This window comes from Pan paniscus, chromosome 19 (genome assembly GCF_029289425.2).
Source record: "Pan paniscus chromosome 19, NHGRI_mPanPan1-v2.0_pri, whole genome shotgun sequence".
Lineage (NCBI taxonomy): Eukaryota > Metazoa > Chordata > Mammalia > Primates > Hominidae > Pan > Pan paniscus.
The window spans coordinates 7,808,487-7,824,197 of NC_073268.2; the positions used below are offsets into that span (position 1 = coordinate 7,808,487).

Sequence of the window (15,711 nt, forward strand, 5' to 3'; positions counted from 1 at the left end):
GAAATATGTTCTCCCGAGCCAAAGTGAAACCCTGTCTGGGCTGACCCCAATCAGCAGGGCGCGAGGGTGGTGCAGAGCGGGGGGCCTGCATCTGGGGACACTTTTTTTGATTACGTATTTGATTAGTGGCTCATTTCCGACGGGTCTTGTTCCCTGCTGGGGAAAGTCTCTAGTTCTGAAGTCCTATCGCTTCCTCTGTCTTCCACAGTCATCACTGTCTCCCTGACCACGTTTAGCTCTTTGGTTTTTCCCTGCATTCTGGGAGATCCTACAGGTCTCTCCAAATCACTGATTCAAGCTTCTTATTTTTTGCCTGATTTTAGCGACCTCCTCTCATCTTTTGGGTGTATGCCCGTGAAAGCTAGCAAACCTACAAAAGTGTATTTCATACAGACATTTCAAAGAATCATATTCGAGTAAATACCTGTGAGCTCATCAAGAAATAAACTGGTGCCGGATGTGAGAAACTCCCGTAAACCCACCCTCCCTCTCAGAGGTAACCACCATCTGGAATTTTGTATTAAGCAATCTCTTGCTTTTCTAGTTTAAAAAAACCTTGTATGTATGTATATGCATTTCTAAATAAATACAGTGGACCCATGAACCACATGGGCTGGAACTGCACAGGCCCACTCCTAGCTGGATTTTCCTCTCCCTCCGTCACCCCTGTGACAACGAAAGCAACCCCTCGTCTTCGTCCTCATCTCCCCGTCACCCCTGTGACAATAAAACCAACTCCCGTTCCTCCTCCTCAGCCTACCCAACACGAAGACTATGAGGATGACCTTCACGACGACCCACTTCCCCTTCATGAAAAGTAAATATATTCTCTCTTCCTCATGATTTTCTTAATAACATTTTCTTTTCTCTAGCTTATTTTATTGTAAGAATATAGTATATAATGCATATAATATACAAAATATGTGTTAACTGAATGTTTTTTATTGGTAAGTCTTCCAGTCAACAGTAGACGATTAGTTAAGTTTTGGAGAGTTAATAGTTATATTAAGATTTTAAGTATGTTTTTGGGTTGTTTTTTTTTGAGGCAGGGTCTCACGCTGTTGCCCAGGATGAAGTACCGTGGTACCATCTCGGCTCACTGCAGCCTCCGCCTCCCAGGTTCAAGCAATCCTCCGACCTCAGCCTCCCAAGTAGCTGGGGCCACTACACATGCCCCCACTACACCAGGCTAATTTTTAAAAACTTTTTGTAGTGACAGGTTTCGCCATGTTACCCAGACTGGTCTCAAACTCTGGGGCTCAAGCAATCCTCCCTCCTCAGCCTCCTGAGTAGCTGGGACTATAGGATCATGCTACCAGGCCCGGATGATTTTTTATTTTTTATTTATTATTATTTTTTTGAGACGGAGTCTCACTCTGTCACCCAGGCTGGAGTGCAGTGCCGCGATCTCGGCTCACTGCAAGCTCCGCCTCCCGGGTTCACACCATTCTCCTGCCTCAGCCTCCCGAGTAGCTGGGATTACAGGCGCCCGCCACCACACGTCTGGCTAATTTTTTGTATTTTTAGTAGAGACGGGGTTTCACCGTGTTCGCCAGGATGGTCTCGATCTCCTGACCTCGTGATCCGCCCGCCTTGGCTTCCTAAAGTGCTGGGATTACAGGCGTGAGCCACCGTGCCCGGCCGATTTTTTACTTTTTAGAGACGAGGGATCGCCATGTTGCCCAGGCTGGTCTTGAACTTCTGTGGCCTCAAGTAGTCCTCTTGCCTCAGCCTCCCAGAGTGCTGGGTGTGAGCCACCGTGCCTGACCTACTTATTCTTTTTCCTGTTCAGCATCTAGTGTACGATACGATTTGCTTATTTGTTTATGTTTCATCGTCTGTTCCTCACCCCCAGCCCTGGCCCCCTTGCTGGAACGCAAGCTCCAGGCAGAGCTATTTCACCATTGCTGTTTTCCAAGGGCCTCGAACAGTGCCCGGCACATAGCAAATCCTCAGTGAACATTAGAGGAATAAGTGATTCAAGAATAGAGCTGTTAGAAGGTGTTCTGGAGGAAGACGCATCTGACTTCATCCCTGGCACCATCAATTACTACCCGACATCTTTGGGCAAGTGACCTCCTCTCTCTAAGCTTCAGTTTCTCCAACTGTCACAGAGGACAATGGGCTCCCATGGGGATGAAGCGAGATGATCATGGCCTGGCCCTTAGTGGGCACTCAGCTCACGTCTGCTATGAACGATGGGAGTCCTTCGGTGTGCCTGGGTGTGAACGATGAACTCACGGACTGGAGCACTGTGCTGAAAGAGTCAGCAGCCTCTTGGATCTCTCAGTGCCTCAGAGGCAAACTTCTCCAGTGCACAGACATGGGCTGAGGTAGACACCCCAGGCAAGGGGCAGGGGAAGATGGGATGGCTCAGTCCATCTGCAGGGGTGCAGTGCAGGAGTCCCCATGAGGCAGACTGCCCTGGGGGCTGGTAGGCACCAGGAGCCCCCTCCTCCTGCCACCACCCATGTGTGGGAGGCCAGGAGGCTGCACTGATAGCAGGTCTCTCTGGCAGAGCCACAGAGGTGTGGGAGGCGACCAACACACTGAGGAAGTATGACCATCCGGGTCCCCCAGGGACGCCGTGACAGCAGCCCAGAGTGAGGCAGGCACAGACGGTGGGGTGCTCAGGCAGCCGCCTGCCCCAGCACCAGCCACCCACTCCTGAATGCACTCACAGACCTCCAGAGGGGGCCCTCTGGCAAAGCTGTTTGCAGCAAAAATCCAAACTGCAAGTAACAGCAGAACCAGGAGAGAAACAGCATGGAGAAACAGATGGCAGCTTGCGGTGAGCACAGGCCGCCTGCCCGGGAAGCAGGTGCCGCAAGGATGCTGGGCTGGGGCTTGGCTAGCACGGCCAGTTCCCACCAGCGGCTGGGCTGGCTGCGGAGTTTGGGAGCCCCCGATGATCCTGACCTTCCGTAGGCCTGTGAGGCCCAGACTGAGGAAGAGTCTCCTAGCTGGAAGACCCCAGTGGGCTGCTGGTCACCTCCAGGATAAGTGAGTTGGAGAGTATTTTAAAACCAACCCTGCCAGGCATGGCGGCTCATGCCTGTAATCCCAGCACTTAGGGCAGCAGAGGCAGGAGGACTGGTTGAGCTCAGGAGTTTGAGGCCAGCCTTGGCAACATAGTGAGATGCCAACTCCACAAAAAAAAAAAAAAAATTTCTCCCATTCTGTAGGTTGCCTGTTCACTCTGATGGTAGTTTCTTTTGCTGTGTGGAAGCTCTTTAGTTTAATTAGATCCCATTTGTCTATTTTGGCTTTTGTTGCCATTGCTTTTGGCGTTTTAGTCATGAAGTCCTTGCCCATGCCTATGTCCTGAATGGTATTGCCTAGGTTTTCTTCTAAGGTTTTTATGGTTTTAGGTCTAACATTTAAGCCTTTAATCCATCTTGAATTAATTTTTGTATAAGGTGTAAGGAAGGGATCCAGTTTCAGCTTTCTACATATGGCTAGCCAGTTTTCCCAGCACCATTTATTAAATAGGGAATCCTTTCCCCATTGCTTGTTTTTGTCAGATTTGTCAAAGATCAGATGGTTGTAGATGTGTGGTATTATTTCTGAGGCCTCTGTTGTGTTCCATTGATCTACATCTCTGTTTTGGTACCAGTACCATGCTGTTTTGGTTACTGTAGCCTTGTAGTATAGTCTGAAGTCAGGTAGCGTGATGCCTCCAGCTTTGTTCTTTTGGCTTAGAATTGACTTGGCGACGTGGGCTCTTTTTTGGTTCCATATGAACTTTAAAGTTTTTTTCCAATTCTGTGAAGAAAGTCATTGGTAGCTTGATGGGGATGGCACTGAATCTACAAATTACCTTGGGCAGTATGGCCATTTTCACGATATTGATTCTTCCTATCCATGAGCATGGAATGTTCTTCCATTTGTTTGTATCCTCTTTTATTTCACTGAGCAGTGGTTTGTAGTTCTCCTTGAAGAGGTCCTTCACATCCTTTGTAAGTTGGATTCCTAGGTATTTTAGTCTCTTTGAAGCAATTGTGAATGGGAGTTCACTCATGATTTGGTACTCTGTTATTGATGTATAGGAATGCTTGTCATTATTGCACATTGATTTTGTATCCTGAGACTTTGCTGAAGTTGCTTATCAGCTTAAGGAGATTTTGGGCTGAGACAACGGGGTTTTCTAAATATACCATCATGTCATCTGCAAACAGGGACAATTTGACTTCCTCTTTTCCTAATTGAATACCCTTTATTTCCTTCTCCTGCCTAATTGCCCTGGCCAGAACTTCCAACACTATGTTGAATAGGATTGGTGAGAGAGGGCATCCCTGTCTTGTGCCAGTTTTCAAAGGGAATGTTTCCAGTATCCAGAATCTACAAAGAACTTAAAACAAATTTACAAGAAAAAATCAAACAACCCCATCAAAAAGTGGGCAAAGGATAAGAACAGACACTTCTCAAAAGAAGACATTTATGCAGCCAACAGACACATGAAAAAATGCTCACCATCACTGGCCATCAGAGAAATGCAAATCAAAACCACAATGAGATACCATCTCACACCAGTTAGAATGGTGATCATTAAAAAGTCAGGAAACAACAGGTGCTGGAGAGGATGTGGAGAAATAGGAACACTTCTACACTGTTGGTGGGACTGTAAACTAGTTCAACCATTGTGGAAGACAGTGTGGCGATTCCTCAGGGATCTAGAACTAGAAATACCATTTGACCCAGCCATCCCATTACTGGGTGTATACCCAAAGGATTATAAATCATGCTGCTATAAAGACACATGCACACGTATGTTTATTGCAGCACTATTCACAATAGCAAAGACTTAGAACCAACCCAAATGTCCATCAGTGATAGACTGGATTAAGAAAATGTGGCACATATACACCATGGAGTACTATGCAGCCATAAAAAAGGATGAGTTCATGTCGTTTGTAGGGACATGGATGAAGCTGGAAACCATCATTCTCAGCAAACTATCGCAAGGACAGAAAACCAAACACCGCATGTTCTCACTCATAGGTGGGAATTGAACAATGAGAACACATGGACACAGGAAAGGGAACATCACACTCCGGGGACTGTTGTGGGGTGGGGGGAGGGAGGAGAGATAGCATTAGGAGATATACCTAATGCTAAATGACCAGTTAATGGGTGCAGCACACCAACATGGCACATGTATACAGATGTAACGAACCTGCACATTGAGCACATGTACCCTAGAACTTAAAGTATTCTTTAAGTCACACACACACACACACACACACACACCAAAAAACCATGTAAGACCAACCCTGTGAAGCCACTTTTCTTTTTTTAGTCAATCAACAAGCAGGAGAGAGGGGCCAGAAGGAAGAAATAAAGACCCAGCCTCAGTGGGCCAGTGGCGACGTGAGATCCCAGCAAGGGCGACATCAGGGAGAGACCCCAGCAAGGGCTACGTCAGGGTGAGACCCCAGCGAGGGCGACATCAGGAAGAGACCCCAGCGAGGGCGACGTCAGGGAGAGACCCCAGGAAGGGCGACGTCGGGGAGAGACCCCAGCGAGGGCGACGTCGGGGAGAGACCCCAGCGAGGGCGACGTCGGGGATATCCAAAGTGCCCCACAGGGAAAAGATTCTGAAGAGATCGGAACACAAAATTTCTTTGCAAATTTCTCTTTCAATCCACAAACTTTTCCCGAGCACCTTTGTATACAACACACTGCAGGAGACACAGTGAGTGCTGGCTGTGGCCCGTGGCTGCCGGGTTACAATCAGGATGTGGCGGGAAATTGAGGAGGCAAAGCCAATGCTGAACAGAGAACACGCTAATTGTCTTAACCAGCTTTCAGCTCCTTAAAAATTGGTCTTCTTCACCCCTTTCTAGGCCACCCCCCCTCAGATAACACCTGTGTCCTCCAAGAAGCTTTCTTATGGCCCAGGTACGTTTGAGACGCTGCAGGAATGGTTTGTAGAATCCTGGGGAATCTAGATTCCGGTGAACTTTTCTACTGATTACAGCGTCACTTTGAGTGAGTCATTCTTTGTTTTCGTTTAGTGGATAGGGATTCAAGGCTAAACAGTAAATGAAATGAATTTCTGGTTTGCAACAACCTGCGCTTAGAAGCCGCCAGTGCCGTTCCTCCCAGCCCCAACTAATGCACCCATGAAAGCACGTGGAAAAGGCACCGCGAAACCCCAGCCCGGGGCCTCTGACAGCTCAGCGCCAGGCTGCACATCAGGTGAGGGGATGAGGCGGGAGGCGGGAGGTGTGGTATGGACCATCTGGGCCTCGCCTGCCCACCTGGGCCTCACCTGCCTGGCTGGAGTAGGGGCAGCAGCTGAAGCCGCCTGGGCAGCCTTCCTGGCACTTCAGGGCTGCCAGTTCCTGGGGCCACAGGGGCTGTCCTCCCTCCGCCAACCCTCCTGTCATCCCTGGGAGATACAGCTTCCAGAATCTAGCCAGGCCGGCAATGTGAGTTGCATTGGGGAAGGAGTATTTCCTGAAGCAAGGCTGCATCTGGGAGAGTAGGGAGAGCAGGAAGAGCGCAGGAGACAGCATAAGCCAGGGGCTGCGGTCCCTCGTCCTCCCTGGTTCCGACGGGCCAGGTCGCAGGAGAGTCAAACGTGCCTCCTGCATGGGGCAGGGTCACAGGCACAATCCCAGACCAAGGGAGGGGCTATGGGGAGATGCCTTGGAGTCAATCCTGGGTCTGCGGGGCTTGCCGCATCGGAGGGTGGACAAACAGGGAGACGGGGGCCTGGGAAAGGCTGCTGCAGAAGCGGGGAGGGGAAAACCTCTAAAGTGTTTAGTGCAGGTGAATGTGGCATGCTAGGGCTCAGGAAAATAATTAGACAAGTGTTTGGTGTCTAGGAAACATAAAGACGGGCCTTACTAATAAAATAGAAAACCAAAAGAAGAAAATGAGCAAAATAAAGGAAATAAGGGAGGACCGCCGGGAAACCAGAGTGGAGAACAGAATTGAAACTTACACCGGAGGGGAAAGAACAGACGTGGTCGCGGAGAAAACAGAGTGGCCGGAATGCTGTTCTAGGCTCATAAGAGCATGAGTTGGTATTAATACAAGCACTCTGGAAAATGATCCGGAATTACCCAATAGAGTTGAATGTGGACACACCCCATAATCCAAGAGAAACCCTCAGGCCTAAAATCTGCAGAAACTCTTGTACATGTACAGGTACTCCAGGAGACATGAATGTTTACAGCACAATTATTCATAACAGCAAAAACAAAGAAAAAACGAGAGTAACCAAAATGGTCATCAATGGTAGAATGGATAAATAGGTACGTATTTTTTAAAATGGGATATAGGCCACAGTGATGGGAATGAATACAGCTACACGCATCAACATGGGTGAATTTCAAGATCACAATGTTGAATAAAGAAGAAATGCACAGAAAAATACACACAGATCCACCTTGTTTCTGTCACATTCAAACACAAGCAGAACTAAGCATGGGGACGTCTGCAGTGGGGTCACGACTCCAGTGGTAATTAGTGGGTACCTCTTTTATTATGATTCTTCAAACTGCACACAAGTGTTTCTGAGTACAGTTTGGAACCGTAAGCTCCCAGGCTGGAGTACATTGGTGCAATTACGGTTCACTGCAGCCTCGACCTCTGGGGCTTAAGCAGTCCTCCCACCTCAGCCTCCTGATAGCTGAGGCTACAGGCGTGTGCCACTATACCTGGCTAATTTGGGGATTTTTTTGTAGAGAGGGGGTTTCACCATGTTGCCCAGGCTGGTCTCAAGCTCCTGGGCTCAAGCAATCTGCCCACCTTAGCCTCCCAAAGTGCTGGGATTACAGGTGTGAGCCACCGTGCCCAGGCTTATTCCCTTTTTTGTTTATTTAAATCTTGAACACACATCACAGTTTATTAATCCACCAGCAAGAAAACCAGGCGAGGGACTAGAGTGTGCCAGTCCACAGCGGGAGTGGAATGCAGAGTCCAGAGCTGGGATGGAGCTCCGAGCTAAGCAGCCAGTTTACAAAGGCAAGCAGCTCATTAGGAGGATGTCACAGTTCTGTGTGGCCTCAAGAACCCCGTCTCCAGGACAGTTGGTACAGAGGAAATCGGGGACGAGACAGTTGGGAGCACCAATCAGGAATCAAACATTTAAAATAACCAATGAGAAGCAAATGATAAGGAAACATCTGCGGCTGTTAATAAGAATGACAAGGTTCACCATGCTAAGAAATGACCAAAATATAGTTCAACCGAGTTTTAAAATTCATTAGTGAGATCTCTCATTTTTAGGGACGAAAACGGTTCCTGGGGTTCTTTTCCAAATTTGCTTGTACTTTTCTCAAAGGTCTGGTTGGTTCAACCTGGTTTCTATTCCTTCTCTTAGATCTTTTGTTCTATTTTAGAGACAGGGCCTTGCTCTAAAGACCTCAGTGAGCCTTTCTCACTAAGGCTGGAGTGCAGTGGCACGATCTCAGCCCACTGCCACCTCCACCTCCCGGGCAAAAGCAATCCTCCCGCCTCAACCTCCCAGGAAGCTGGGACTGCAGGCACGCACCACGATGCCCAGCTAATTTTTGTATTTTTTTGCAGAGAAAAAGTCTTGCCATGTTTCCCAGGCTGGTCTCAAACTCGTAGGCTCAAGCAATCCTCCTGCCTCAGCTTCCCAAAATGTTGGGATTACAGGTGTGAGCCACTATACCTGGCCTCTCTTATATCTTTTAATTAATTAATTTTTAAAAAACACATTATCATCTCTTTCACCATTTCACTATTCGCTCTCATTTTCTGGGTACCAATTCTCCAAGCTGTTATATTTTCCATTTCTCCCTCTTTTCTTAATGTGGCTGGTGGACAACAGGGGTAAAATCCACAGAATTTTGAGTGGAAAAGATCAGGATTAATTGCATTATCTGTAAAGTGGTCTTTTTTGTATAAAGGCAAAAATTCTCAGAGAGCCAAGGACTCAGAAAATGTATCATCCATGCACCCTTATTTTTTTAATTACATAAAATTACAGACCAGCTAATTATTAGAAAAATAAAATAACTCAAGAGTCTACAAGAAAATAATCATTGATTTTCCTCCTAGAAATCCATTCTAAGGATAGAATCTAAAATGTAGACAGAGAGCTATGCACACAGTAATAAGAGAAAGAAATGAAAACAATTTAAATGTCCTCAATTAGGGGAATATCTATATGACAGAATGTTTACAAAGAGTTCTTGATTACACCGGAAAAGACTTAAGATATTCATTTTAAAACACACGTTCAATAATATAAAGAAAAAAGACACAGAAAAATGGTTGGAATATACTAAATATTAACAGTGGTTGTCTCTGATTCTGGATTTTTGGAAGGTGTTTATTTATTTATGCTTGTCTATAATTGTAAATGTTCATCAATGATCCATATTAATTTTATAATCAGAAAAGAGTAAAATGTATAGAATATATGTTAAAAAATGAAAACTTCCAAAGGTAACAACAGATAAGAACTTAAATATCTGGGCAATATTAAATAAGAAAAATAAAATACTATGCTACTGGCTTTGAGATAGTCTACAGTTTATCCTCAGCACAGCAGACAGAGTTCCCTTTAAAAGAGGGGGAGATCGGATTCTGTCTCCGCTTTACTCAAGACCCTCCAAGGGCACCTCATTTTACTGAATATAAAACCAAAGTCTTGGCCAGGTGTAGTGGCTCACGCCTGTAATCCCAGCACTTTGGGAGACTGGGGCAGGTGGATTGCTTGAGCTCAGGAGTTTGAGACCAGCCTGGGCAACATGGCAAAACCCCGTCTCTACAAAAATGCAAAAAATTAGCTGGGCGTGGTGGTACAGCCTGTAGTCCCAGCTATTCGGGAGGCTGAGGGGGGAGGGTTGTTTGAGCCCTGAAGGCAGAGGTTGCAGTGAGCTGAGATCGTGGCACTGCCCTACAGCCTGGGTGACACAGTGACATCCTGTCTCAAAAAAACAAAACAAAAAAACCCCGAAACCCTAAGTCCTTACAAAGGTTTCTAAGCACCAACATGGTCTGACCCACTCTATCATATCTCTGATGATACAGTTTGGCTGTGTCCCCACCCAAATCTCATCTTGAACTGCAGCTCCCATAATTCCCAAGTGTTGTGGGAGGGACCCAGTGGGAGGTAATTGAATCATGGGGGCGGTTCCCTCCATACTGTTCTCGTGATAGTGAATGAGTCTCACGAGATCTGATGGTTTTATAAGAAGAAACTCCTTTCACTTGGTCCCATTCTTTCTTTGCCTGCCGCCATGTAAGACGTGCCTTTCGCCTTCCGCCGTGATTGTGAGGCCTCCCCAGCCACGTGGAACCATGAGTTCATCAAGCCTCTTCCCTTTATAATTACCCAGTCTCAGGTATGTGTTTATTAGCAGCATGAGAACAGACTAATACATCTGACAACCTCTCCCCAGCCCCAACTTAACTCCAGTCACACTGGTCTCCTCGCTGTGCCTCAGATCTACCAAGCACACACATCTGCCTCGGGGCCTTTGCACCTGCTGCTTTGCACCCCTACTTGGAATGCTTTCCCTCCACATAGCCACAGAAGATGCTTCAGACCTTCACTCAAAAGTCATTTTGTCGGTGGGCCCCTCTCTTATCCCCATATAAACCAGCAACTACCCCAGTGTCCCCAGCACCCCTTCTCCCCTTTGCCCTGAGGACTTGATCACCGTCTGTGACACTGCAGAATTTGCTGGGTTTGTGGTCTCCCTCTCCCATTGGAAGAGCTATTTTGCCTGGCACATAGGAGGTGCTCAATAAATGTGTCGGCTGCCTACATGAATAAACGCGTTTGACCGCAGCCTCCCCAAGCAGACGGGCCGAGGCTCACACTGCCGCCTGGTGAAAGGGCATAACACAGGCAGCAACACCACCCTGACAGCCCCAGGAACATCTCACCAGCACTCAACTCGCTCCAGAAAAAATACTTACAATTACAGCCAGAGATGATGGAAGTGAAGCACGAAAGGAAAGGAAGATAAGAGGCCTTGGGCAGAATGGATGGAAGTGAAGCACGAAAGGAAAGGAAGATAAGAGGCCTTGGGCAGAATGGATGGAAGTGAAGCACGAAAGGAAAGGAAGATGAGAGGCCTTGGGCAGAATGGATGGAAGTGAAGCACGAAAGGAAAGGAAGATGAGAGGCCTTGGGCAGAATGGATGGAAGTGAAGCACGAAAGGAAAGGAAGATGAGAGGCCTTGGGCAGAATGGATGGAAGTGAAGCACGAAAGGAAAGGAAGATAAGAGGCCCTGGGCAGAATGGATGGAAGTGAAGCAGGAAAGGAAAGGAAGATGAGAGGCCTTGGGCAGAATGCTCCAAGAGTTTATATCAGAAAACCCAAGTTCTTCCATTAGGATTTGGCTTTTGCGGGGAGACATAACTCCAAATTTTCATCACAGACTCAGAACCAGCTTGAAATCTGACATTTTAAATGGCCTTTCTAGTTAGTTATCTCTTCATTATGATTAGACATTTTTCTAAGAAGAAAGGGCATTAGGAAACCAATTACGCCAGCCTTCCCACACCCCACAAGCAGGCAGAAAAATCCAGCACATGGTTCTGGTACCCCCAGGTACCCAGGCTCATATACCATGAACATGTTCCCAGCCCCATCCATTCCTACTAACCGTGCACCATATGCCTGGTGCTGCAGAGAGGGAATATCCTTGATCTTTTAGAGGCTAAGTTTTATCAGCCTCTAAAAATTCAAGGGCAAAGTGATAGTGTAATGCACAGCCTCATAGTCTCTGCCTTAGGAAAGATAAGAAAATTCATCCTGAGCTATTTTGGACTTTTCTGGGCACCGGAGCCCTCTGGAGATTAAGACAGGCTGGTGGTAGCTCAAGACTGTTACAGAGTGTGAGGGTGACTCATGAGGGGGACGGGGCAGCCCTCAACTAAATTATTAAACTTGCTAAATTTGTCTTTCCTTCCATTCACTTTCTTTTCCTTCAAAGGTCCTTCACTTCTGCCCTCCCCCAGCTCAGCTGTGACCATCTTTTCATCCCACAAAGCGTCTCCCCACAGACGATGTTTTAAGGAATTTCCTCTTCCGTGGACATGTGCATTGTCAAAGGGCTCCCCTGAAGATTAGAAGAACCTCAGGTTCAAAGGGGAGATTTCTGGCTGAGGAGGAAGGGAGGCCTCTGATAGTTATGGAATATCTATGCTGGAGGTTTTGCCCACTTCAACAGTCCTACTGAATTCTCGCAGCAACTGTGGAGCGGGCATTATTAACTCCATCTGGGGATGAGGAGTCAGGGACTTCCAGCAAGACAGAAGGCTAGCACACACTGTGAGGCCCTGCCTGCAGCTTTTCCTGTTCCAAAGACACGGAAGTGATAGAGGAAAATATTTTCACAATAACAGCAGCAAGGAAATGTGCGCAAAAACAAGATCTATATCTCCATGGATCATAAATTCAAAGTATTTGCCATTTTGAGGGGTGAAGGCACAGCCGCTTGCTGAGCTCTGGGCTCCGAAGCAGACAGAGGCAGCTGGGAGATTGGTCTTCCAGGGTTCAGGGACTAAAAGTGACCCTTGGGAGGTGGGGGACCAGAGCAGAGTCACTAAAATCAGGCTGTTGAGGGGATTTTCCACCTGGGAAAGGAGGCTGAAAACAGCAGGGCCCTGCCCCGGGACTATAAACATACATAAGGAAATGAGCTCAGAGGAAAGCAAGCCCAGCAGCAGCAGGGCCTGGCCAAGCTGTCACGGCTGGGATGAGGGTCTGGGAATAATCCCAGTATCACCATGGATGAGCAGCTCGCCACAAACCCAGGATGCCTGGCTCAGCACTGGGCAACCCCAGACCCAGCGGGAGGCAGCTGCAAAACTATTCAGCTAGAAGAGCCGGGTGGGAAACAGAGAGAAACGGACTATTATCACACAGGATGAGCGCACAAACCAAAATTCCAAAACTTCCAAGGAAAACTAACCCTAAGAAAGACAACCCATGAAACCAATGGGGAATTGATCTCAAGGAAAGACTTAGTGACTTGGAAGGCAGTACCAAAGAATTCACCCAGAAAGGATTACAGAAAGATAAAGAAATAAGCAAGAAAGAGCAGTTGGGAGCTGTGGGGGATGGTTGAGGGGCTCTGAAATGTATCCAGCGGGATTTCCAGAGAGGAGAGAAGGAATGGCAGAGGAGCAATATTCAAAGACATCATGGCTGAGAATTTTCCAGAATTGAAGGTGTTTTGTGGATCCTCGGATGTGACAAGCGAGATTTAAAAAGTAATAAATCCTGATCTGGAAGACCAGCTGCACGCCTCCTCGCCCCTCACATTCTGTCCCAGCCCTGCCTCCGCAGGGCACTTCCCAGAAGCTACCTGCCACGTCCTGCTGTTTTGGCTCCAATCTGACCTGGCACAGGGAGGTTCTGACTGTCCCTGCCCATCTGCTACTCCCCAGAGTCCTTGCTGAGCCTCGACTTCCTTCCCTCAAATGGGGTTGGAACTAGAACCATAGAACCGTAGCAGCAGAAGGGGCGTTGGGTGGCATCGTGACAGCAGACAACGGCTGAGTTTGGTTTCCGGCTCCCCCACTAACTGGCTCTGTGCTTGCAGATTATTTAACCTCTTGTGTCTTTATTTCCCCATCAGGAAAAGGGGATAAGAATAGCACCACTGGGGTTGTGCAGGGATGAAATGAATTCATACATGCAAGGAACTTATGGCAGTGCCAGGCACATAGTCAGTGTTCACCCTGGGTAGCTACTACTGTTACCATAATAACAGCCCCCACAAACACCACATGCTCTCACACTCAGTGCGAGGGGCTTCCCACCGAAACCTCGGACTCTCCCACGTGTAGAACCTGCCACCCCTGCATAGGGGAAGTGGCCCCAGGCTGTCCCTCCGTGCTTTTCTCCACCGAGTGGTCAGTTCTTCCTTGACTTCTGGAGAAACCCCTCCCAGTGACTGTCCACCCATCCCCATCTGAGAGCGTATCCAGCCCGCCCAGCCCTCCCCACCGTCACCCTGACCGTCCACCCATCCCCATCTGAGGGCGTATCCAGCCCACCCCGTCACCCTGACCGTCCACCCATCCCCATCTGAGAGCGTATCCAGCCCGCCCAGCCCTCCCCACCGTCACCCTGACCATCCACCCATCCCCATCTGAGGGTGTATCCAGCCCACTCAGCCCTCCCACCATCACCCTGACCATCCACCCATCCCCATCTGAGAGCACATCCGGCCCTCCCAGCCCACCCCGCCGTCACCCTGACCGTCCACCCATCCCCATCTGAGAGCACATCCAGCCCTCCCAGCCCTCCCCACCGTCACCCTGGACGCCCTACCTCTCTTTGCTCACTGCAGATCTTACACAGCCACAGGGGCCGCTTCTGGCCAGGGGAGGCCTCGATCCCACATTTGGTGCAGACTTTCTACAAGAGAGAGGACATGGGGTTGTAAAGACTGCAGCCGCTTCCTCCTCCGCCGAGGGGCTCGGACAACTGTAACGAAGGGACACTTAGCACCTTCCAAGGAGCGTCTCGTGCTTCAGGATAGAAGGAATCAATCACCGCAGAGGCACAGCTCATCTAAAAATCCTTAGTTGGCTTTGGACATAATGGATGGCCCCATCCACGGAACCCCCCCCCCAGAGTTAGGTTCTGTTGGAACCACAGCAAAGCTTGCTGACATTCACAGCTGCGTCGCGTTTGATAGCAAAGAACTGGAAACAACACAGACGCCCAATGCCAGGGGAGGGTCCAGGCAAACACCACAGCACGTGATCTGGCCTTCACACAGCCAATGGCGGTGCTGCCTGGAAATAATGCAATTCAACAAAGAAACATACATTTGCGTATAACTCGAAACTGGCCTGCGTGTCCGACAGGTCAGAAGACACAGTCGTGAGAAATGCTGGTAACAACGAGAGCACTTCCTTTACACCGAGCCCCACTTAGCGATCCTAGTACCCCAGTTATGTAAACTTCAGGCCCACGTTATAGGTGAGGAACCCGGAGCTTGGCAGAGTCTGAGGATATGCTCAGGTTCACATGGCAGCCACGGATTCCGGTCAGACTCTAGAGACAGTTTATCATGTTCTCTGGACGCAGAAATAACCAGAATCTAGAACCTACAGTCTGCTGATGTGCTGGGCCATCGAAGACCCCACGCCTGGGAGCTTCATGAGAACTGGAAAGGGGCTTTGCTTTAAGCAAGGTTGATTAAGCTCATAACTTATAAATACAATTACTGTTGCTTAAAAACAAGAATATGTCCTGAGAAAAGGCACAGTGAGGTGACTGCACCATTGTGCAAACAGCACATAGAGCACGCTTACGCAAACCGAGATGGTATAGCCGGCTGCACACCCAGGCTAGCTGGTGTATTCTCGGCTGCTAGGCTACAACCTGAACGACATGTTACCGTACCGAAGGCTGCAGGCAACTGTGACACAGCGGAAAGTATTCCTGTATCTAAATATATCATAGAAATGGTACAGTAAGAATGTGGTATTATAACAGTGTGGGACATTTGCTGGCCGAAACGTCATCATGTGATGCAGGACAGTTCTTACGTTGCTTCCCCTGAAGGCACAGCAACAAGGCCAGAAGAAGCAAGCTGGGAGGCAGAGGTGGATGTGTTGGGGCTGAGACCGGCTCCAGGCTAACCCAGGCAGAGTCTGATTCAGCGATCGCTGGCGACTCCTCAGGACTGTTGCCCCAGCTCATCCATCTTTCTGCCACACGGAAGCCACCCGGTCCCTGCGTGGGTGG

General features: G+C 48.5%; 1 protein-coding gene across 3 annotated transcripts in view; it reads right to left on the reverse strand.

Annotated features, from left to right (window-relative positions):
- RPH3AL (rabphilin 3A like (without C2 domains)) overlaps positions 1-15,711 on the reverse strand; it is a 214,571-nt gene that overhangs the window by 64,259 nt on the left and 134,601 nt on the right. Inside the window, exon 5 of one of the 3 annotated variants that reach the window (XM_034941190.3) lies at positions 14,284-14,370. The exons of the other annotated variants lie outside the window; for them this stretch is intronic. Within the exon in view, the coding sequence (XP_034797081.2) occupies positions 14,284-14,370 (87 nt within the window). The remainder of the gene's footprint in view (positions 1-14,283; positions 14,371-15,711) is intronic. 3 annotated transcript variants of the gene reach the window in all.